We start from the raw sequence: 22453 nt of genomic DNA on the forward strand, positions 1-22453 counted from the left end.
GCCACCAGTAAAGGAAAACCACTGTGTAGCAGAGTCCAGTAAGTTACAGAGTACCACAAAAAGGAAGCCAAAGTCACATGTCTCCTAAATGTGACAAACCAACCAAGTACTTTCATGAGTTAAGACAGAGGAAATATGGCCCGGATTAAGGTAATGCAAAGGTCAAATTACTGCTGTAACGTCAGAAGGCTCTATCACTGCAGACCAGGGGACTTCGATAGGAATGGCTGGTCCTCAGCATCTTGCAGAATCACAATCCAGAAACAGGCAGAAAATTTCAAAGCATACTCCTCAGAAGGACTGTTTTAAGTGGAGAATTTCAAAATATACTCTGGAAACAACTGCTTTAGTGGCAAACACGTAGTAATATTTTATGTTTCCCTTTCACATTACAGCCCACAGCATTTTGCTCGTTAACATCTGTTAACGCTCCCCTTTCTACAGTAGAAATCTGCAAACAGCAGGCACAAGCTCTCTGAAAATGTTACAGGCCTGGAGGGAAAAACCTGGCCATGGCCCAAGGGACAAATACCTTCACTCAGTTGTACTCAGTTGTCTGGGACCTTAAAATTCCAGAGGGAAGATCATTTTTGGTGTTTTGTTTTATTCTACCTTAAGTTCTCCAGCAAAAAGAACTTCATAACCTGTGGCACTCAGTTTTCCCTTTGGAAAAAAAAATTGATTAAGCCCAACAGTTCCTATTTTTTGTGGGGTACTAGATCCACAGTATCTTCATAGCATCTTCCAGCTTCTCATCCAGATCTGCCTGGGAATGTCTTTACCATAATGCAGCAACTGCACACATTAGGCTTACAGGGCACTAACTGAACATCCAAGGACAGCGTTAGTAACGTACTGGAAAGGTAAGAAAGAGCATCTTATATTCTGCAGTAAAAACCAGGCTCCTTCAAACAAAGCTTGCTGTGTGGTCCTTAGAAGAGTCTAAGGACTTTTTTTTTCCTACAGAAAAATACAGTCTGAAGTATCCCATTTCAAGACACTGAATGAGCACATATTCAATACACTCCTTGAATATACATTCCCAATGAGAAATACAAAATTTGCAGAATATTTTTTTAAAAGTCTCATTTTTAACATTCAAAACATAATGCCCTCAGTCCTACAAAGCCACATTCCTTGCTGACAGTTACATATGTCAAGACTGCATAATAAAACAAAAGCCTGTTTGTGTTGTCCCACTACTGGAAAAAGCTTCTGAAAAATGCCTTGCTTGGTGAAAAAAGCTTTCACATCCCCATCTGGGTAGCTCAAAGATGCAATCAATTCTTAATTAAAACATCTAGCTTCCAACACAAAAGAAACTGTTTCCTGGCCAAAACCAAATACAAGAAATCTCAGGCCAAAAGGTCCTATTTTGCAGACAAAAATAAAGGAGGAAGTGGGCTTTGGAAAAAGATGCCTCTACCTAAGCAAAATCTAAGCATTGCCTTGCTGTTACTAGGCAAAACACAATGTTACAGGACAGACAAACAAGCTGTTATGATCAGCACTGTGGTTCAAGGGGCTAGCAAGTATTTACAAAACCAGTGACTAATGCATAATCCATGCAGATACCTCGTTGCTTTGCCTCCTTTAGATACAGATGCCCACACACAGCACCTGACAGTCTGCGCTGCATTCCTCCAAAATCACCCTCACCAAAGGGAAGCAACGCCTGAAGCTGAATGCTCCCTGAAGCAAGGCAGGGAGAATGCCAAGAACCAAAGAAAGCAGGGCGCCCTTCCAGAAATGCTGCTTTACCGCAGGTTGTATGTCCTCAAGTTGCGCTGTCTCCGCTTCGTGGCACGCAGTTTGACAAAGGTCCGGCCTGTCGGGTCGAAGACGCACAGGACCGTGATGCAGACGCTCAGGATGACAACCCAGTTGCACACAACCATTCCTACAAAGAAAGAAGAGGAGTCAGGTGCTCTGCCCTTAAGTCTTGGCAGCATCGTCGTTCTCTGCTCTTCTCCACAGACATCACACGTACCTCTCCGTTGCTGCAGGGCAGACAGAGGAATTTAACCCAAATACTTTTGCAGCCAGGTGCAGCACAAGTAAATATCCTCTGCAAAGGCTTCTGACCACAGCTAGGTTTTCCAGCTGTTTTAGGAGATTGCCCGTGCAGAAGACCATTAAACACTCATTGAGTACCTAGGTGGACTGTAACACTACCATCGGCCCCCAACCAGTCCACTGAGGGATTGAAAACAAGTTCTAGAAAAATGGTAAAGCCATTTTGAACAGAAGAGGAACCAGGTCTTTCAGACTCCCCAGCCAGACCCTTCCATGGGAACATGAATTCTTGCCTCAGTGCAGACAGCACAAACAAATGAATAGAACAACTGTTCTGAGCTCTAATGTCTCAGGAAAACAAGCACCACATTTACAGCTATAATCCACTTCCAACAGTCAATCCCCACATGCATGAATGAATTAGCTCTCCAAGGCAAGAGGATGTCTGCGCATACACAGGAATGCACACAAACCACATTCCAAATACATACCCAAAGTGACACTCTTTGCGGTGATATCATTGCAGGAAGTGTAGTACTGCGTTAGCCAAATGATGCCCACAATAGCATACACAAACTCAATCACCAAGATAGCTGAAACAAAAGGAACACAATGAATAGTAGCAGCATCTCCCTAAGGATTAATGACTGCCTCTCCTCATCTTCTGGAGAGGAATCTCAAAGACAGCTTCGTTAGAACAGTGGCACAGGCTAAGTGATGGCAGGACTGGGCCCCAGTGCTTTGGAAGGTGTTATTCAAGAAAGCGAACCAAAAACGTAATGCCTCCTTAACAGTAACTACTCCTAAGTGACACAGGGACCACACAGCTCTGTATGTGCAAGTACTCTGGCTGCAGAGGTGTGAATCAACCTTCCACCCATGACAGTGGAAAGACTGCCAGGTAATAAGAATCACCACCTAGGTGATTCTCAGCCACCTCAAAGAGCCGTCCTGATTCAAAGAAATGGAGTAAATAGTGATGTGTACCCAAGATTAATTCTGCTTACTACACTGAGCACATGTTCCCATCACCTCTGTCCTTTGCAGTCCTTACAGCAACAGTTGCCAGGATGCAGTCCTGAAGAAAGCATTTACTGGCTCCTCAGTTCTGCACAATACCCTGGCAGTGAGCGAGAAACTGGGGGTTGACAGTGGCTCAACAAAGAAGTTGGGGAATGCTACGAAGTGCCCATCCTCACTTTCTCAATGCATTACAACCCCAAAGTACAGATGGGGAGTCAGGTACTGAGAGGGTAAACAGCTTGCTTTGATACGCCTAGCATGCCGTTGGGTGGAGCTGGGACTGAAGCCACGTTCCGGCCTGATGACTGACCATCCACCCTCCTCATCTACGCATGGGCACGGTATCGGACCGCACGTGGTCTGCTAGAGACTCTCACCATCCCAGAAAGACTAGTTCAAAGAGCCAGGTAGCAAACAGTTTGCAGGAGCGATGGGCCAGAAACCAGAGCTGGACCCAGCTCCTCATCAGCGCAAACTATGTTCTGAAGTGGCACTCGGCTTTGCCCTCCTTAGCTGACCTCCCCTCTGAGTACCAGCTGCAGAGCAGGAGCAGCAGCAGCACAGACAAGGCCGTTGTGGGCTCGCATCAGAGCTATATCTTTAGGTTTGTAGGCACTAAATATCACATGCTGAAACAGGACAATCACACAGACCTTGCCCATGGAAAGGTCACAGCCCTATGTCTATCATCAGAGCTGACAAAACTGTTAAGAGTAAAAAACATCAGCTAAACATACATAAGACCCATGTTACAGTGTAAAAACAGAATCTGAACACGGGTATGGTTTAACACAGGCAGGGAAGAAATCTGGATTATTCTTGGGTAGGAAAATGGCTCTCTGGATTCTCTCTCCCTCCCTTGCCCCATTTAGTCTGTTTTTAACAGTGTTACTCAAGCTACCAGGCTCTACGTGCTTCCCTAGGGAGACCACAGTGTGTCTGGGAAACTGGAGAGAAAGATTTGTTTGCTCTTCATGTTAATGATTTGCACTTAGCACTCAAAGGCGGAAATGTCTCCCAGACAGAGCTTTCAAGCAAGGTTACCCATATTTTAGCAAATTTTGCATGAAAACAATCCAGCAAAAACATGCAATGCAAAAACATGCAGTGCTTTGTTGGAATGGACTTGACTCTGCCTCTCCAAAAGATTCTCTTAGAATCGTCACCTAGCAAAAAAAAAAAAAATCCAATCAAGTTTCTGTATCTAGAAGAGAATAGCAGTATTCTATTCTGGAATACCAGAGGAGAGAAGAAAAACTAAAATGGAAACCCTGAATGACAGACTAAAGAACAATCCCTTTTCCAGCCTAGTTCTTGGTGAGTGAGCAAAACAGGAAATGCTTTTAGGAACACAAGATAAATATGCACCCTAAGAGGGAGAATGCAACCAGTGAGCAGGTGGAAAACCTATTTATCTCCCAGTGCCTGGAGGCAGAGTATCAGAGTGCAGGTTGCTGGATGGACAGACGCATCACATGTGAGTCAAGAGGTCAGGTACGTCTCGAGGTAGGTGGATGCAGATTTAAGTATATATATGACAGGCAAGGACATGCACATGCCTCAGGGTGAGAACAGCCATGATTTACAAAGGCATATGCCTGTATCATAGGAAAACTTGTGGAAAAAAGGTGGGAGAGAGGTGTAGATGCATCTCACTGTGGGAGATCTGTGTTGCAAGACAGAAGGGGAGCATATTTTCTTAGAGGAAAAGGATGTACCTGCATCGCAATGAGGATGACAAGTTAAAGGTTTGCTAGAAAGATATTTGGGGCACTGCATGAGAGTCTTACAGCAATGACAGGGTGCAGTATATGTGATGTATTCAGATGCATATCACATACAAGTGGCCATCTGGATGTCTTTCAGAAGCTGTGTGTTTGTCAGGGTGTGGGGAGAGAAGTCTTCTGCGATAGCAGATGGCAGTGTGGAGGCTGAGTCATTAGGAGGCCTCAGGCCGCTGCCTCTTACCCAGTCTGACATAGAGCACATACTGCATGGAGTCCCGGGGCTCTGTGTACAGGATACTGCCTCGCATGCTGAGCCAGATGATTGCCACCTCTGCGATCATACAACTGAGCAGGATGCCCAGGTAGCCTCTGCCGTGATCCACCAGGTTAAGCGAGCAGGTCTCGTTGGGGTTGTACACCAGCCCAAAGAGCACCACGGAGAGGATCACAAACCTGCCAGTCACAAACCAGCTCGTTACCACAGGAAGCCAAAGAAAGCCACATGCAATATCCCACACCTGCTCTCCTCCAAGTTACTGAGGATCCTCAGTGTCCCACCTAACTCGGCTGCTGACAATTAATATTAATTTGTTCTGGAAATCCCCTCCCCACAAGCCATCCAGAGGCCTTGCTACCCCCCCACCCCCCCCCACCCCCCCCAAATCAGAACAATCTGATGATCTGTGTCAAGGCACATTATCCCATGGGACTTGCTACTCCAATTGCTTTTCCTGTGCCCCTGTCCAGAAACAGCCCCAAACTCCAGTGGACACGCTGGGTAGCTCAGGAGGATACAGGGAGCTCTGGTCAGGCTTCTTCTTTGGAACTGGAACTTAGAAGAGCACTCCTCCAAACAACCAACGGCTGGAAATATGCTGGTGTCCATCAGAAATGCCCCATAGAAGCCTTCCAGACACTTGTGTAAGTGCAGGAAGAATTACAGCTGCAAGAAACAGGAGCAGCAAAAAAAAAAAAAATAATCATGGAATAATTCAAGCCATCATCCTGCCTTTCTCACTTACCAGGTGGTATGCAGGAGGAAGAGGAAGACTGCTGGCAAAACGAGGTCATCGCTGCCTACAGACCAGCGACGGCGGAACACAACAATTCCTGGCATGGCTAGTGGGTCTGAGAAAGTTCAGCAGGCACGACACTCACCTCCTAGAAAAGGACAGAATCAAAGACACTGCTGATCCTCTTCACCCCCAACAGCAGAGCCCCGCAGCCCCATGCCAGCAGGACCACACCTGAGAGCTATCCTATTTTTACACCAAAGATGGCAGAGCTTCTTCCTTCCAGCACCAGGGGGCATGGCACGCTCGAGAAGGAGCACGCAGGAGAAGGTGGTACAATTTGAAGGGTGGGAAGGATTCAGTGACTTAAACACCTGCTTCACCCGACAAAATCACCACTCACCCAGCTCCACTTCACAAGATTACCTGGAATCCTGTTGGAGCTCTGTGTCAGTAAGTAGTCAGGTGCTTTGGACAGGTTATGCGGGGGCTTCAACCCTGAACAAGGTCCTATTACTGTGTTCTTCCACAGGCATACCTGCTGCAGCCTCTTCTCTTGTCCAACAGTGCCCTCCCTCACTTGGCTCAGCAAGCCAAAGTACCATTAACAGTTAGCAGTAGCATTTGACAAAGCTATTGACTGACTCCCAACAGAAAGCACTCAGAGCAGAGGGAGCAAACTCCTAGGAGATCTCTCGCTCAACCACAAGTTGCACAGAAGCACCCTGCCAGCTCTACATCTCCTTTGTGTTCACGTTGGCCCTGACGGGGACTAGCAATTAAAAAGGTCGAAGATTGAGGGGCTGGCTGTTCCTCCTCGCATTTTGTTTGTGCTCCTATTTCTAAAGCTTCACAAACCCTTTTTAAAAAAAGAAACAGCAGTGATATAAGTCACAAGACTCCACAGGGCTATCCAGACACCTCCTCCCAGCAGAGCTCTCCCACACCACTTCAGTTCTGCTGTGCACGCTCCACCCTGCTCCAGTCCAATCCCGCGGGGTCAGACCAGTCCCGTCTGTCCCCACAGCACACCCTCTCCCTCTGACATTTCTGGTACAACACACTCGGACCCTCACCAGCAGCCGTGCCTTCTGTACGGTTTTGTCCACCTTCTGTTTCAGAGATCTCGCCTCTGCACGGTCTGCCCACAGCCACCAGAGATCCGACTGCAGCGATGGTCGGTTCCTCCCTCCCGCGCTCCAAACCCCACCACGCTCCCGACCTGCACCCTCCTGTGCTACCACAGACCAGGGCACCACACGCGTTGGCCTCCCCGCTGCGCGTCCTCCCAAGGCATCTCAGTCCCAAATTGCAGCACGGCCCCCAGCCCCTGCCCGCCCTCCACCTGCACGTGCCACAGCCGGAGCACTCCGGCCACGACCTGCGGTCACCATGCTGCTCCACAGATGTGTCTTGAAAGCAACAACAGCTTTTCATACTGATCTGGCAATTTGCTGCTAGGCAAAAAGGAAAGCGTCCCCATTTGTTACCTCTGATGTAATCAGGACTTCCAACAGCATTTTACAGGGAATGGCATCTGCTGCACCTCACACGCCACACAAAAAGCTTAACTTGCACATGTCTCTAAGTGCTCCGAGTTACAAAAAAAAACAAAACACAATGGGACAAGTGACATGGTCACATTTCAAACTAGTTCAAACTAGTTTGAACTTTCATCACAGTAACACGAGTGTTGGTTCTGTGACAGACCAGACTGTATCACAGCACCAGCTGCTTCAGGTAGAGAAGCCTCCCCGTCCTACCAAGGCGTACTCACCAGTCGCGTGTGGTTACTCCATCCCTTTCCCACGGTGCAGACCCCCCCAAAACAGAAGCCTCCCTGCCGTGCTGACACCCAGGGCCACCGGCCCAGCCCCACCTACCTGCTTCAGTCCCCAAGCACTGAAAACACGCACAAGTCTTGCGCACTTTCCGGGAGACTCCATAGCGAACAGGCTGACGCTTCCAGCACGTTACTCACTTGGGTGAAGGAAACGCTCTATTCCACAAACATAGCGAATGTGAAATTACAACACCATTTGGATTCACACTTCCTTAGCACATAATAATCAGAGCACTCGGTACATTGCAGCTCTACCTTCAAACTGCTCACTCCTCTGGCCATCTGGCAACTCCTTCCAGCCTCGCCGTGAATAACCCGCCTGCACGACAGCCCCTTCATCTCGAGTACCGCTAGCCCCGCTGCATATACGTGGACACACTTTCCAACATGCTCGTTTGCTCTGCCTCTGGCCAAGCTCAGACCTCGGCTCCCGTCATTCCCAGCTCACAGCCGTGTCCCACCGAGGCGCTTTCCGCAACTCTCGCACCCCTCCAAGCGCAGGCAGGTGCACTCCGCCTGCTTTCATCGCCCCGCCGGCTCAGGGCAGGGTATCGACAAGAGCAGCAAGCACCTGAGGTGAATTCCTTGGGCAGAGCAACAGATGGGCCAGAGCACAGCAGCCCGGCACTCACCGTCACACACGAGACCGGTCACTGTGGGGCTGTCGCTCCTAGCTGTATGCTTACCGGGCAGCCAGCACGCTGCAAAAAGAGTCCCAATTAATTTTCAAAGACTGCCTATGGCAAACCTGAACTGTGAGGCCCAGGGCCTCGTCCCTGGTTTGGAAAGAAAGGAGATGATAGAAGGCCTGATACTGTAAAGCCCACAGGAAAAAAAAAAAAAGAAAAAAAAACCACCATAATGCTGTCACTGTGAAGACTCTGGCTTCATGCCAGGGTAGCAGATCCCAGAAGTTACATTTCCAGAAGATGAAGACGGGAGTTCCAGCAGGGGAACTGGGAGGAAAAGTGGAAGGTCAGAGTGCAAACAGCCCTGAGACCACTGACCCTAGTTTGCAACAACGAGAATCCCTTGCACTGACCCAAAAATTGCTGCAAAGAGTGGAAAAATTCCCAGAACCTTCAAATCTGAACCCTGGTGCGAGAAGCCCCAAGCTCCCAACGTGAAATTCGGGGGAGGCACATGCAGGAGCGAGCTTTGCGTGCAAGGAGTCCAGAGCCCTGCCCCTCAGATCAGAGGCGGATCTATGGAAGCAGAAATCTTACATGGCCCGCGGTCCAGCTGCCGCTCATCCTTCTCTCCCGTGAGGGCGTTTCAGGAGAAGCGCACATCCACGGAGACAGGCATCACAAGCGAAGGAGGGAGCAGCAAACTCTTCTTGCAGCCATTGAGAATCCCGGGCGGCGGAGGGAAGGACAGCGCGGTGCCTGCCTGCCGACGGAGCCGGGCATCATCCTCACGGCAACTCCCTCCCTCCGAGCCGGCCGCCCCGTTTGTTCATCGGGGCTGCCGAGAGCCGCCGAGGCAGGGGTCGTGACTCCCCCTTCCACACCCCCGGCACCCTCTGGAAGGAAGTGACATCATCCCTATTCTGAGGAGATTGTGTGCGAATTGTGGGAAGGATGGGGAGCGAGAGCGGGCGACGCTGTCAGATGCGTGCGGGGAGATGGGAGGGAAGGGAAGGCTCCAGCAGCGCCAACCTCGAACCTCCTCCTCCCGGCGGCACCGGGAGCGCCGCGGGCACGGCCACGGCCCGGAAAAGCGCCCAGGCGCAGCGGGTGGCATCAGGAGGGTGCTGAGCCCGGCCGGGAAGGCCCTGGGCCGCCGGCCGCTCCTCTGGCACGCACTGAATGACCAGGGGGAGGGGAGCTGGACGGGACACAAAAGGGGCACACAGAGGGGGCCACCCGCCGCAGAAAGGAGAGCCTGTTCCAGAGGAGCAGCCTCTGCCGGCCTTTTCAGCCGCTAATTCCTTGTGACATGCTCTGGGGTATGACAGGATGTGGGGGAAGGGGAGAATTAGCTGGCTGCAGGGGAAGGCTTAGAGAAAAGAGCAAGGGAGAAAAATGCTACAGCAAGACAACATTCCAGCTAAACCTAGGAGGTTTAGTCTAATCCAACATCCCATCACGGCTGACATTAGCCCGGGAAGAAGGCGCGCGAGCACAAGCTGAACCCAGCCCCAGCCGAAGGAAAAGGGCTGCGCGCGCCCCGTGCCGCAGGAGACCACCTACGCCACGCCAACGCCCGCGAGAGAATCAGCGACTCCCGGCTCACCGCACCACGCAGGCACCCGAGGCACAGCTGCACCCACGTAGCCCACGCTGACTTCCCGTGAGCCCTCTCCAGAGGCTCCCAGCCCCGGACCCGCCGGGCCGGGGGCTCGCTCAGCATCCCCTCCTCGGCTGCCCAAACGCTCCCAAGGTCCCCGCTTCCCTGCTCGGCCTCCCGCGTTTCAGAGCACGACCTGCTACTCCTGCCAAGCAGAAGCTGCGAGGCCAACTGCGCGCCAAAATCAGATCCCGCACAGCGCCACGAGTTTCTTCTCGCTCTGACGGACCGCTGGCGATGTCCACACGGAGACACTAGCGGGGGGAAGCCCTGCTAGCCTGACACGCTCATCATCTTCCCCCTGCACGAGGCGGTGACCTGCATGCGACAAGACACCGTGCAGGATGACGAAGCAATCCCCCCTCCTCTGTGTTTTGCACCCGCCAGCGCCCTTCTCCCCGCTAGGATCCCCAAGCCCTGCCCCAGCACCAGAGCCCCGCAAGCAGGAGCTGCCCAGCGGGGCCGTTCGGAGCCCAGCAGCCAGGCCATCCTCGCTGCATGGGGCTACGGGGTCCCAGCCCGAAGGGCAGCCCTAAGGGTGGCTCTGCAGACACGCAGCAGTCACCGCAGGACACGGCCCCTCGCTGCCCCAGCACTGGTCCTGCCCGGCACTCCTGCAATGCTGGACGAAACGCCACGTGGCTCCTGGGGAACATTCAGCCCCGAGCTGCTGTCCTGCTCGGGAGGAACGGCCCAGGACTGCCGGCTTTCACAGAGCTGCTACGGCTGCTTAGGAAAATCCGTCTGGAAAACTGCAACGAAACAAGCCTTGTGCATTCTGCCCCTCCACTGGCCTGCGCGGCCTCAGCAGAGGCAGCTCCGGGTACCTGGGCAAGGCACCTGGTGGCACAGCGCCTTCCCTTCCAGAGGGACGTGTTCCAGAGACGCATCCTCTGCCTCCCACCACGCAGGATGGCAATCACGAGTACTTCCCCGCAGCGCTGTGCAACTTTCCGCGTCTCCTTGCATCAACAGGAATCCGTTCTGCCCCTTGGCAGCGTGCCGGCATTTCTTCACCTTCCTAAGTTATTTATTAGAGCTATTGAAGCTTGCTGTATTTCTTGTGGATGCCAGTGATTTATTTTTTTTTTTTATACCGAAGTGAACTCAGAAAGCAACAACACTGTAAAATAACCACGTTTGTCACATTCAGGTGACCAAAAATGCCACTCAGCATGATTAACCAGACAGCTCCCGACCCTTAAGAGTATGCTGGTTCATAAAATCCAAACCCCTCCCCTGCAATAACAGCACTTGGGGAACAGGCAGGGTTCCAGCCCTGCCTGAAGCACACAGCCCCCCTTCCCCTCCTCACAAGCACACCCCACAGCCACCACGGGCAGCCTGCCCCACGTCGGGTCATCACCCCTGCGGCTTACAGAAGCCCCCTGTTCACGCTGAGCATGCCTTTCTTAAGCACTTACTGTACTTGACGGAAATCATCAATTAGAACTTGGAACAAACTTTATCAGTCCTTGGCCAGCTATTTTTAAAGGCCTTAAATGAAGCTCTTTCTGTTTCTGAGCTTGGACCCTCACAATCTGGGAATTGTTCCTTGCAGCGAGACACAGGGGATGTGGCTTCATCCCCACTGAGACGTCCAGAGGCTGGTCAGGCATTTCCTTGCCGGTGTCTGCACGCATGCAAACCCATCTGGCCCCATCCAGGACCTGGCCTATGGCAGGAGCTGGACAGCGAGGTCGGTTGCCGTCCAACTTCCCTGCACAATCCACCCGCTAACAAAGAAAGGCAGGAATGAGCCAGGTGACAGATGAAAGATGAAAGAAAAGCATCCAGACCTTCAACAAGTGCATCCCCTGGATGGGAATACCTCAAAGCATCTCGTAACAGGGAGGGACACCTACTGAGTGCACGAGGTGAAACAGAGGCTCGTACTGTAACAGGAAGACAAGTCCCACAGCACCAGAGGAGGACGAGTCCTTCCAAGACAGGGCTGCCTTCTGCAGGCGGCAGCAGGTCCGTAAAGCAATGCCTTCAAGAGCTGCAGGGAAAGCTCCTTCCCTGGGGGGAGATGGAAGAGCGGCTGCCAGAAGGCTGTGAGGACAGATCTGCCGTAACTGAACAGGCTTAAGGGAGCAGATTTGTATTTTGAAGAATATTACACGTATTAACGTAACGTCTAGGAGCCACATTTACAATCAAGTCACAAGCTGCTCGGCACGAGCAGACAATGCAGGCAAAGTCATGGCTGTTGGAATACCAGTCTCACACCTACTTTGAAGATCCTCCTCCGTACCCTCCCGTTTTCCAAGCAGAAGGAAATACAGCGAGGCAGTGCCAGAGCCACGAGGCCAAGTCATCAGGTCTGAGCCAGGAAAGGTTCAAAAAGTCTCCTGTGGCCTGGCCCGCTTCAGGTGGGGCTCCCCCGCACCACACTGTCACCGGCGGGGAACTACTGCGATTAGGTCGGACCCAGAACCACGACAGCGCCCGCTGACACAGACACCCAGAGCACACGCTGAGTACAACCTGACCTTCAAACCCCACGCGTGGGGCAAGCACTTACCGTTACGTCCCGCCGGTTTAAATCACAAATGCGGGCATAATCGCGCCCTCGGAAATGCAGGAGTGATGGCCGCCAGACTAGGCTGGTAGTAATAGAGCAGCCAGTCGGCCCAACACGCTGGCCTGTCCCCAGCTTTTCGTCTTCCTCCCTAATGCTTCTTCAAAGCCCCCACCTTGAGGCAGAAGCATCAAGGTGTCTTCAGGTGATTCGTCCCATCAAGGTGGGACAATTGGACAAGATGATCCTGGAGGTCTTTTCCACACTTAATGATTCTGTGATTCTAAGTGCGCGTGCTCCTTGCTTACGTCCATCCCTTTTGTCTCTTACCCCAGACACCTCTTGCCTTGGGGAGAAATTGCTCTCGCGAGTCCTGCTCCATCTTCAGACAAACAACTTCTCCCACCCATTACCTTCTTGAACCTCACAGCCTTGCAATTTACACCTGGGAATTTCAAAAGCCTCTTTATCAGAGAGTTGTTCTGTTTCGTTTTAAGAAACAGTGCCTCTCCTCTAACAAGGAGAAAAGAATCAGCTCTCGAAACCTTACTACGGAAGCAGAGGATGCTATCACATCTGCTAGACACTCTGAAATGGCTATTTTCCTGTAGGATGATGCCATACAGAGCACACCACAAAGGGTCCAAGACGGAAATATCACCCGCTTCTGAGCAATAGTATTGCTAGTCCCAGGTGATCAGAGCCATTAACTGAGATTTAAAAATTCACAAGTATATTTTCAAAAAGAGCTGCTACCATTACCATCTTTCAGTTGGATTTTAGGGTTCTGCATACAAAGGGTTCAAGTTTCCAAGCATTTTTTCTGCAACCACAAGGACTATAACTTCTTCCTGTCTAACAACAACACGAGAGATAACAAGCACTTAAGAACAACAACAAATACACTGTAAACTGGCAGCATATCTGCCTCCCTTCAAAGGAGCCTCACACAAACACGGAGTGTGCAAGGGAAGACCAGGTGACGTGCTCACCCTCAGGCTGGGACAGTGCCTTGCTTCTTTGGGAGGGCTGGCTAGCCGTGCTGCTGCTGCCTTCAGGAAGAAGGCTATTCTTTGCCAAGATTAATACATTTTCTGAATGATTTTTCTGAATGATTTTTCTTCTTCAGACACACACATACAGACACTGGAACGACCAACATATCTGCATGGCATGTGCTTGCCCACAGTGCTGCTGTTCTTCTGGAAAAAAAAAAAAAAGAATTCTACTGACTCTCACTGTCTTCAGTGCGCAAAGATGGAAAAGTCCTAAGCAGAGCTGAATGACACCAAAACACTACTACTCGCAGCGCTCGTTCACAGCTTTACAGCCAGCGGTTAAAAGCAGGATGAGGAATCCACCGAATCGAGAAGAAAGCGAAGACACTCTCCCCCTGGCGAGATGTTCCCACGAACCTGCTGCGATGCCCGTGGTGCCCCTGGCACCAGCCGAACCCGCTCTCCTGGCTGTGCTCACAGCACAGCTCTCCTGAGCAGAGCAAATGCTCCCAGCGAGCGTACTTCAGGGGTGGCTTCGCCAAGGGGGCCGCCCGTCATCCTCTGCTGCAATTAGCGAGATGTGTGTAAATAGGAGAAAAATTGGCAGGACCTAAAGTTCCCCCCGCCCCCCCCCTCCAAGTTGGCATACCCCACAGGCCAGGATTTATCCACGGGCAGGCAAGGAACAACTTGGCAGGGGTAAGCACAGTTCTCTTAAAAGCGTCTTCAAGTGCCAAACAAGTTAGCACGTAAAAACAGAGATCCCCATGAGAAACGTGACTGCCCATATTCGGGAAGAGTGATGTTCAGTGATGTTCTCAGATGTGAAAACAGCCTCATCCTACAGCCCCAGGACGACCAGGGACTTTCCCCTTTACCTCAGGAGGTCTTACCACAGTATAGCTCCAAGCTTCTGAATTGTCAGACTACAGAACATTAAAGTCTTCACAAATAACTGGTCAAGAAACAACAGAAGTCGACAGACAGCCTCACCTTAAAACGAGCCACTTTACTGGAAACCTAGGAGTAGAAAAGGAGCACAATCCAAGTCTGCTGACATTAATTTAGTTAAAAACAACACCCCGTCGTTGTATCAATGCCGACATATCTGCAGCCACCTACATTTTGTGCTAGCAAAGCCCACAATCTGAGCTTTTTGACGATTCCAAGCTTGAGCAAAAATAATGTCCAAGTTGCTAGGGGAAAAAAATGTATTAAAAAGTGAAACTAATTTTGTATTTCAAATAGAACTTACTGTTCTACAGGGTAATAAAACCTGCTAGTGCTTAATAGCCAGCAACCAGCGACAAGAAAAGCTTGGCTTGATCAGGGAAGGAAAAGGATGCTGGAAGGTATCACTGGCAAGAGCCAGCACAAGTCCGTGGGCGCAGCCAAAACGCCGGGCATCCCAAGCCCGAGCGACATCAGCAGGCAATGCCAGCGCAACCCCGGCCAGCCCATGTTCGCGTACAAGGTACAGCAGTTAATTTTTCCTGGACCCATCCACTGGGGATTGAAGTTCTTTGTTTCTTGTTGTAATATCTCATGGCTGCCTTCAAAATTTGGTAATTCACAGTTGCGAACCACACAACTGTTCATTTGCCCATAGCAAAAACAACCAGGGCTGGGTTAAGTCAGCCAGGGCGAGAAAGTGGTAAGTGATGCTTTAAGGAACATTTTGGACGTAATCAACCGCTGCCAACCTGCCACCCTTGTTTCTTTAGGCAAGCTATTTTTCACTACAATCCTGGCAAATTCAAATCTGTCAGTTTTACTCCACCCTGGAACGCTTCTCAGATCAGCCCCCTGATCAATCAGGAGAAAAGAATCAGGAGCAGCGTACCTCAGGGTTAAAGTAAATAAAGTTGGTGATGGTTCCCTGCTGCGGCTAACCTCCAAGTGACCTGTCCTTACAAAGAGGGGACAACTCCAGCCACCCTGAAAAACAATTGCCTTTCTGCGATACCACAGCCAGGCTCCCAGGCTTCCTACTTTACACTAGTGGGCAAACAGTTTTCCCAATAACTTGACTCATTGCTTCGGGAATTCCCTAGAGGATGAGTCACATTACAGGGAAAGCCACCAGTCATTCTACGGGAGCTAAACGGACCACCGCTGCCAATACGAGAAGAGTGAAAGAAGTGGGAGAACAGAAGATCAGTGCCAAACTCTGGAAAACTATGCGGTCAACGGCACTCCTTGGCACTCCTTCCCTGCTCCCCTCCCCAAAAAGCACGCCAGCGTGCAGGAGTGCATGCGCCCGGCTGCGGAGAGGCAGCAGCAGGCTCCCGAGCCTCACGGTGGGGCACATTCCTCCGCATGCAGCTGCGGGCTGGAGGGAGGAAGCGCTGGCTCTGCTCGCATCAAGGAGCGCCTGACAGAGGAAGGTGCCTCTGGCCGGGCAAGATGCTGAGGAGATAAAACCATGCACCGTGGGGAGTGGAGCGGCAGCACGAGGGGCACAGAGAGAGCTGCAGGGCCCCTCACTGCCCACCTGCTTCCTGGGGGTCGCAAACAGCGCTGCTTCTGCTGCCTCACGACCCACCGCAGCTTGTACTGCGATTTTTCCTTTCCTCCCATCCTATTAGTACGTTCTTAAGTGCATCTATGCTCCAGTCAAAAATGCCGAGAATGACTGCTGCACGGCAAGGCTGTATCCTAAAGCACCTTTTCATAATACCACTTGCAATCGTTAAACTTGGATGCTAACGATGTGAAACTGTCAGGCTCATCTGTGCTGGAAATTCACTTCAGACAGGCTAAGGCTTCCCTGGCTACTGCTGACGCTCATCTCATGGAGCTGCATGCTTGCCTGTTTCTTTCAGTGATTTTGCCCTCAATCGTCCCTAATTGCAGGACCTGGGCTGACAGATCGACAGCTCCATTTCTGCTCAAACAGCAGGTTCTGGTGTTGTTTCTCTGGTCTCTGTTACATTTGCACTAAAAGGTGGCATCTGTAAGTCTCCTTGAGCAGCATGTGCCTCCACCTGGGTTCAGCTCCCCCCTTTTGTTTCACATTCTTTACTTTGGGCAGGAAAAGCACGCCTGTGTCTTACATTCCCAGAAACCAAGCTGAAAGTATGGGGTCATCAAGGTCATCCACCCAAAGGCGCGCGTATTCAGTCCTGTCCTTAAACTGCCCAGGATGAGACCTGAACTTAAGAGCTCTTGATTGTTGCAAACGACTCCAACAACTAAGCTCTCACCATTTCTCCATGCCGTTCGCCACCAGGGCAAGGCACTGCCTGTTGTAAGAAGCAATCCCTTTCCTAAGCCTTCTCCTATTACACCTCTACTCCCACGAGCCACCCCGTGCATGCTGCTAACCCACCTCACGACCTTGTTTTCATGAGTCCCCCCAAACCCCCAAAACCACGAAGCCCGGGTTCCCGCTTTCCAATAGCTCATTCCTACACAGAGCAGCAGTACCGTACCTTTTCAAGCAGGAGCTCCTCTTTTTCTTGCCACAACTTGGGATTCCTCAGAGCCTTCACTGAAAATTAATCCAACATTAACTGATATTTCTGCTTGCAGCACATCCCATTCTTACAAGCAAATTTAATAAAACAGAACCTAAATCAATATTCACGGCATCCTGTTTAGGAAACCTAACTCTCCTACTGCCACCATTCCCCCTCCTCAGTTTTTTGGACTCCTGCAGGGCGTTACTTATGGCAGCAGATGCAAAAAAAACTCTGGCTTAACAGAAGTAATATCAAAACCCAAACCCCCTAATCCATTTTTCCAACAAGATCTTGGGAAATTTAATAATCTCCTAACATCCCAAGGACCGCTGCTTTCCAGAGGAGGGCTTCCCTCGGCAGGAATCCAGGCCACCCACCCGTATCACGAAGTACATCCAGTTGCACTCGAGTTCACCCCAGGGCATTAATGAAGCAGAGATCAAATACCTGAGGCGCTCGATCTGGTGGAAGACCTACCTGTGCAGCTCCGGACGCGTGAGCGCGTGCACGGGCCCGCACTTTTCCCGACACAAGTGTCAGCACAGCAGCGACCGCCTTTAGCGTACATCCCGCACGGCACGACCACCACATCGTATGTGCTAAAATCCTATAGCAGAGCTGCGAACTGCAGCTCGGAAGTTTCCTTGCCTGGGGCAACGCCCGCCATATCGCTTGGTACATGCGCTCTAAGAGACCTCTCAGCGGGACACCAGAGCGCTGCCGTCGGCTGCCACGTGAACGCAGCCGCTCAGCGTCCGTATCCGAACACTGACCCTCTGCTGCTCCCCGTCTGTCGCCTGCGGACTCAGAAGCCTTTCAGACGTTAAAGGAAAGGCACTTTTGAGGTAGGTGACAGCAGAACGGCTTTACATTGAGTAACACGCTCTTCTCACCCTAAACCAGCCCAAATCACACAGGTTAGAGTCTCTCCAAGCCTTCCCCGCTGCACCTAAGCTCACAGGGAACCTCGACAGCTGGACTGAATTCTCAGATGAGGGCGTTTGTCGCTGCAACTTCAGAAGAAATCCGTGGTTCTGCCCCTCCCTTCTCATGGCTTCCACCTCAGTGCACGAGAACAGCCCTCGGAATAAAACAAAGGATTGAGCTAAGTACTCCCAGAAGAAAAAAATGTTTCCTTATTCCTGCCTGGAGAACACAGCCTTCTAAAGAAAGCTGCCAGCCCTGACCCAGCTCATGTAAAGCGTGCTAATTACAGTGAAAATCCAAAGAAAGCAAGAGCAGGAGGGAGGGAGAGCCAGACTCCAGCTCTCTGGCTCACACAAACGACAGCTTGAGCAAACTTTCCCTGCCCGAGTGGCTGCTGCCATAAATAACGCCCTCCAGGAGCCCAAGCCCCGGTCACGGTGCGGGGACAGCAGCAGCACCTCGCCGCCTGGAGCAGCCCCACTCCTGCACCACTTTCTGAAAGCCACCCTTGTCTCCTCACCCCATCCTTCAGATTTGATGCATCTCTCGCCTCTGGCAACCCACTCCCCCATTATGCTGTCATTCTCTTACTCCCTTTCCTTTTTCAGTCTCCGCATTTTCCGTGGCTTCCCTCGATGACACCGCTCTGCAGCTCTCCATCGATTTCTCCAGGGCTTTGTTGCTCTGGAGGATGCCGACAGGAGCCGGGCTCCTCCTTCCAGCTGCCGACAGCTGCTCTCCAGCCCCAAATGCTTGGCTATTAGGAGCCTAAAGGCAGTCACCGAGGAGCGCAGCACGCCTCACGAAGTGAACCCCTTGACCGGTCGCTGCACGCAGCTCCAGCCCTCTCCTGCTTTAGGAAATTAAGTCCCAAATTCAGACACAGGGGAAATCAAACAGGTAGTTCCCCCCGTGAGTTGGCTCGCTTTTCCTCCAGCCTTTCTGGTGACGCCGTCCCAGTCGCATGCACGCAGCGCTGCTGCAAGAGGCTCAAGTGACAGCGTGGGTCCCGCACCTCCGTACGCCGCCAGTCGCTGGGACAAGCGGACCGACAGCTTCCTCTTCTTCCTGAATGCTCGTGGCTTTCCTAGCGACACGTGAAGATAAAACTGAAGGGGGGCTGAATGCAGCCGTGCTTTTCCAGAACCTCAGCTCTGGATGAGTGTGACAGCCGGCAGTAAGCCTATTTTCATTTTGGTACACAAGCAAGGGTGAACGGAGCCCAGGTTTCTCTGATCTTGCCTCATATTTAAGCCACACCAAAGTCATATTTAAGACAGAAATATGTAACCCCAATACCCAGAGCTAAAAGCCCTTTAGCTAAAAGCCTGCACCCCGCCGGCCGTCACCCAGCGCAGCACCGGGGCCGGACCCCCACTGCCCTGCCACACAAGTAGAGGAAGTGCTTCCTAGCTCCTTGTTTAGGGAGGCAACTCGATTTTAGAAGATCACCCGTTCAAGTTGGATCAGCCTCTACTTTTCCAGCTGTAGGTCCTGTGAGCACTCTTACTGTGCTGTACTGCTCTGTTACAGAGCTTATGTAGACTTCTGCCACTTTTTTTTTAATCTGCAGGATACAAAAAAAAAAAATAGCCTCTATTTATTGCTGTTTCTAATACACCGGAACAAGCCAAATGATTTGGGAACAGTAGAATATGACCACTTCATTTGACAATTCTGTTCATCACCACAGACCCTGAGGTTGGAACAGCTAATTCCCATCCCGTCCTCTGCTCTCCAAATCTGAAACTCCACGCTCCAGGCAGCACAGCCACGTGGTCCTGTCTTCGGCCAGGGCGCCTCCCTCTGCTCCTGACGTGCCCGAGTTTCCATGCTTGTTTGCTAAACTGTCACTGCCTTGGTCTTGGCTGTCTGTACCTCTCTGCCCCTGCACAGCCCTCCCACACACCCCAGCGTGCTCCCCGCCTGCCTTTCCTCACAGCTCCAAGAAGAGCACCAAACCGCAGGCGGCCTCGGCTCTGCCTCCAAAGAGGCTACGCAGGGGGCCAGATGCAGTGGGCCTTTGCACTGACGTTTGCACGCGGTAGCTCGGAGCTAATTGCATAGGATCACAATGTAATCAAAGCATTTCTAGCCAGCCCCAGGGCTGCCCTGACATTTTCACGAAGGCAAATATTTTCTCCGTCGCCACCATCCTCCTTGTTTTCGTCTACTCCTCGCTTTCTCTCGTTAGCAGCTGCTGGAGAAGTCGCCGAGCACACGTTGGCAGGAGCTAGACGAGCGTGTCAGCATCGCTATCCCACCGGCCATCCTGGAACCAGGTTAGCAAAGATGTACAAAAGAGAGGTGAGGATGAGAGCTGCAGCGGTAGAATACCCCGGCAGAACATTCCTTGGCTTCACACAGTTGTACAGACATGAACTGCACAACATGGATTACAACTGTCTGCTTCGGTGGCTAACAAGTGGCTGCACTAGAAGAAAATCAGGAATAATCCTTCCCCACGCTAATGGAGCGCAGGAAACGCAGACCAGCCACGCACAGGAGTCCCCTAACCCTGGTGTTGCAGACTCAGAACTACTGTAGGAGGTACGAAAAAAGCAGGGCACTATTCAGAACATAAATCAAAAGCAAGGTTACTAAAATATAGATGAGCACAAAAACAAAATGGAAGGGATCAGAGATCACAAAAGAGGCACTGGGAAAGGAGCAAGGTATCTTCTCCCTGCCAAAAGAGAAGTTAGACAGAATTCAGTTACAAGCTTCATCTAAATGTCATCAGCTTGGGGCCAGCGAACAGCCAAAGAGATGGAAACAAGACCGGCCATCTTATCTGTGAGCAAACAACACGGAGAGATCCGCCAGACTGAACAGCTCAGCCGCGCCACTCGCCTGGCAAGCAGCTGCAAACCTGCCTGAAAAAACGCACCGCGTGCCCCACGTTGGCTCAGCTGTGCTACTCTTGTTCGAGAGGGCGACCCCGCATAACGTGCTCCTCCTAAAACTGTCACCGAAGCCCACATCTGTCAGAATTAAACCAGAAAAAAAACGTCGTCTTCCCTGAAGAAAATCAGTAGGGTCGTCCTCAGAGCTCTCCACACCCTTGATACCAACTGCCAGGTACAAACAAAGAGCCGTGAGGATGAACGCGCTGGGAGCTGGCTGCTCTACGCCCTGGAGGAAAGCCAGGTGGTCCCAGCTCAAGTTATCCACGTGAAAATAACACACTCTGGAAACTTGAAGCATCGGGATCTTCACAGCTTTGGCAAAACAAAGGAAAGCGGTATCGCTCTTCCATCGATGAGGGAGATAAAGAACAGCTGTTGACCCCAAAGCTCACCTGGAGAACTTCCCAACAGAGAGGGGGCTGACGCTCAGAAAACAGAAGGCTCCACCAGCTCCCCGGAAAGGAAGCGTTTTGAAGTTGACTTCTGTCAGAAGCCACCTTTCCTCTAGTCTGGCAGACGAGAATTTCAAAAGCTAAATGAGTCTTCACACTTGAATTTATAATCCAAACAGGATTATAAGAAAAAAAAAGCTGTTTATTCAGATGTATTCCAGGACAAGCGATTGGCTCTGAGCCGACACACAGAAAGACAGATTTAGACTATTAGAAGAAAAAGTACTTCTTCCTCTCATGCTGTAGGCAATATATCATTATCCCTGTAATTAAATTTAGTGCCTTTGTGGCAATGCCTTCTGCAGAATTTATCTAAGTGTGGACTTTTTTTCCCCCCCTTTCCTTTAATTATAGTACAATTAACCATGAAGCGTCCGGTCATTTAAAGCTTTTCAATTGGGCTTCAGAAGTAAATGCCTGAAGCAGGCTTCGGTGGGAGCGCTATAATAATCTCAGAACAGATCATGAGCACAAGACCCGGGGTTTGGCTACTAATTCACCTTTTGTTGTTGCAAGTGAATTTTCAAAGCTTGCAAAAGATCTTCATTTCATCTTTTGCAGTTACAGCACCCGATTCAAATCCTCATCCTTGATTAGAGCTCAAAGGCCTCAGAACAGTATTAAATTGCAATTAACCCAGCTGATGAAGCCGTAATCAAGCACCTAAGTATCAGGCATAAGCCCAGCCCAGGCCTGAGCTCTCCTGCATCATAATCCCGTGCTATTTTTTTCCCCTCGATTTCTTTGCTGTCACTTAAATTCTGGACATAGGCACAAAGATTCAAGCTGAGATTTCCTACAGCTCTTTTCTGGGCAACGTGGGAAAACGTTCCCAGCCTTTCTGAAGAGTCCTTACAGGAATTACGCCTGCGTTCTTGCAGAAATGTTTTGTCTCGCTTACACTCTGCATGGACCTCTCAGACCACAGAGCCCAGCCCACAGGACTAGCAAAACCACGTTTGAATCAGAGATCTTCTGCGCAGGACAAAAGCTACAGAAGAGCAGTGTCTTGTCAGATGGCTCCGCTTCTTTTCCCAAAACAGGACTGTAATCACAATCTCTGAAAAGGGGATCTCCTGAGTACTCATTAACAGATCACACACAATGACTGCACCGAGATGCCAGGTAGCTTCTTGCAGACCTTCGCAGCATTCCTGAAGACAGCCTTTCCCACAGGCAACGTGCTTTCCCCAAAGATCTCGGCCTCTAACACCTGACAGTGTTAGACCTGACACCACCTGACAGTCATGGGGACCTCAGGAACC

General features: G+C 51.0%; 1 protein-coding gene across 1 annotated transcript in view; it reads right to left on the minus strand.

Moving 5' to 3' along the window:
* Positions 1-8979, minus strand: part of DAGLA (diacylglycerol lipase alpha) — a 34699-nt gene extending 25720 nt beyond the window's left edge. The window contains exons 1-5 of the mRNA XM_050711294.1: positions 8849-8979; positions 5789-5927; positions 5008-5219; positions 2508-2609; positions 1762-1900 (exon numbers count right to left, since the gene is read on the minus strand). Coding sequence (XP_050567251.1) covers positions 1762-1900; positions 2508-2609; positions 5008-5219; positions 5789-5883 — 548 coding nt within the window. The 5' untranslated portion in view covers positions 5884-5927; positions 8849-8979. The remainder of the gene's footprint in view (positions 1-1761; positions 1901-2507; positions 2610-5007; positions 5220-5788; positions 5928-8848) is intronic.
* Positions 8980-22453: the final 13474 nt, after the last annotated feature.

Source organism: Cygnus atratus, chromosome 5 (genome assembly GCF_013377495.2).
Source record: "Cygnus atratus isolate AKBS03 ecotype Queensland, Australia chromosome 5, CAtr_DNAZoo_HiC_assembly, whole genome shotgun sequence".
Lineage (NCBI taxonomy): Eukaryota > Metazoa > Chordata > Aves > Anseriformes > Anatidae > Cygnus > Cygnus atratus.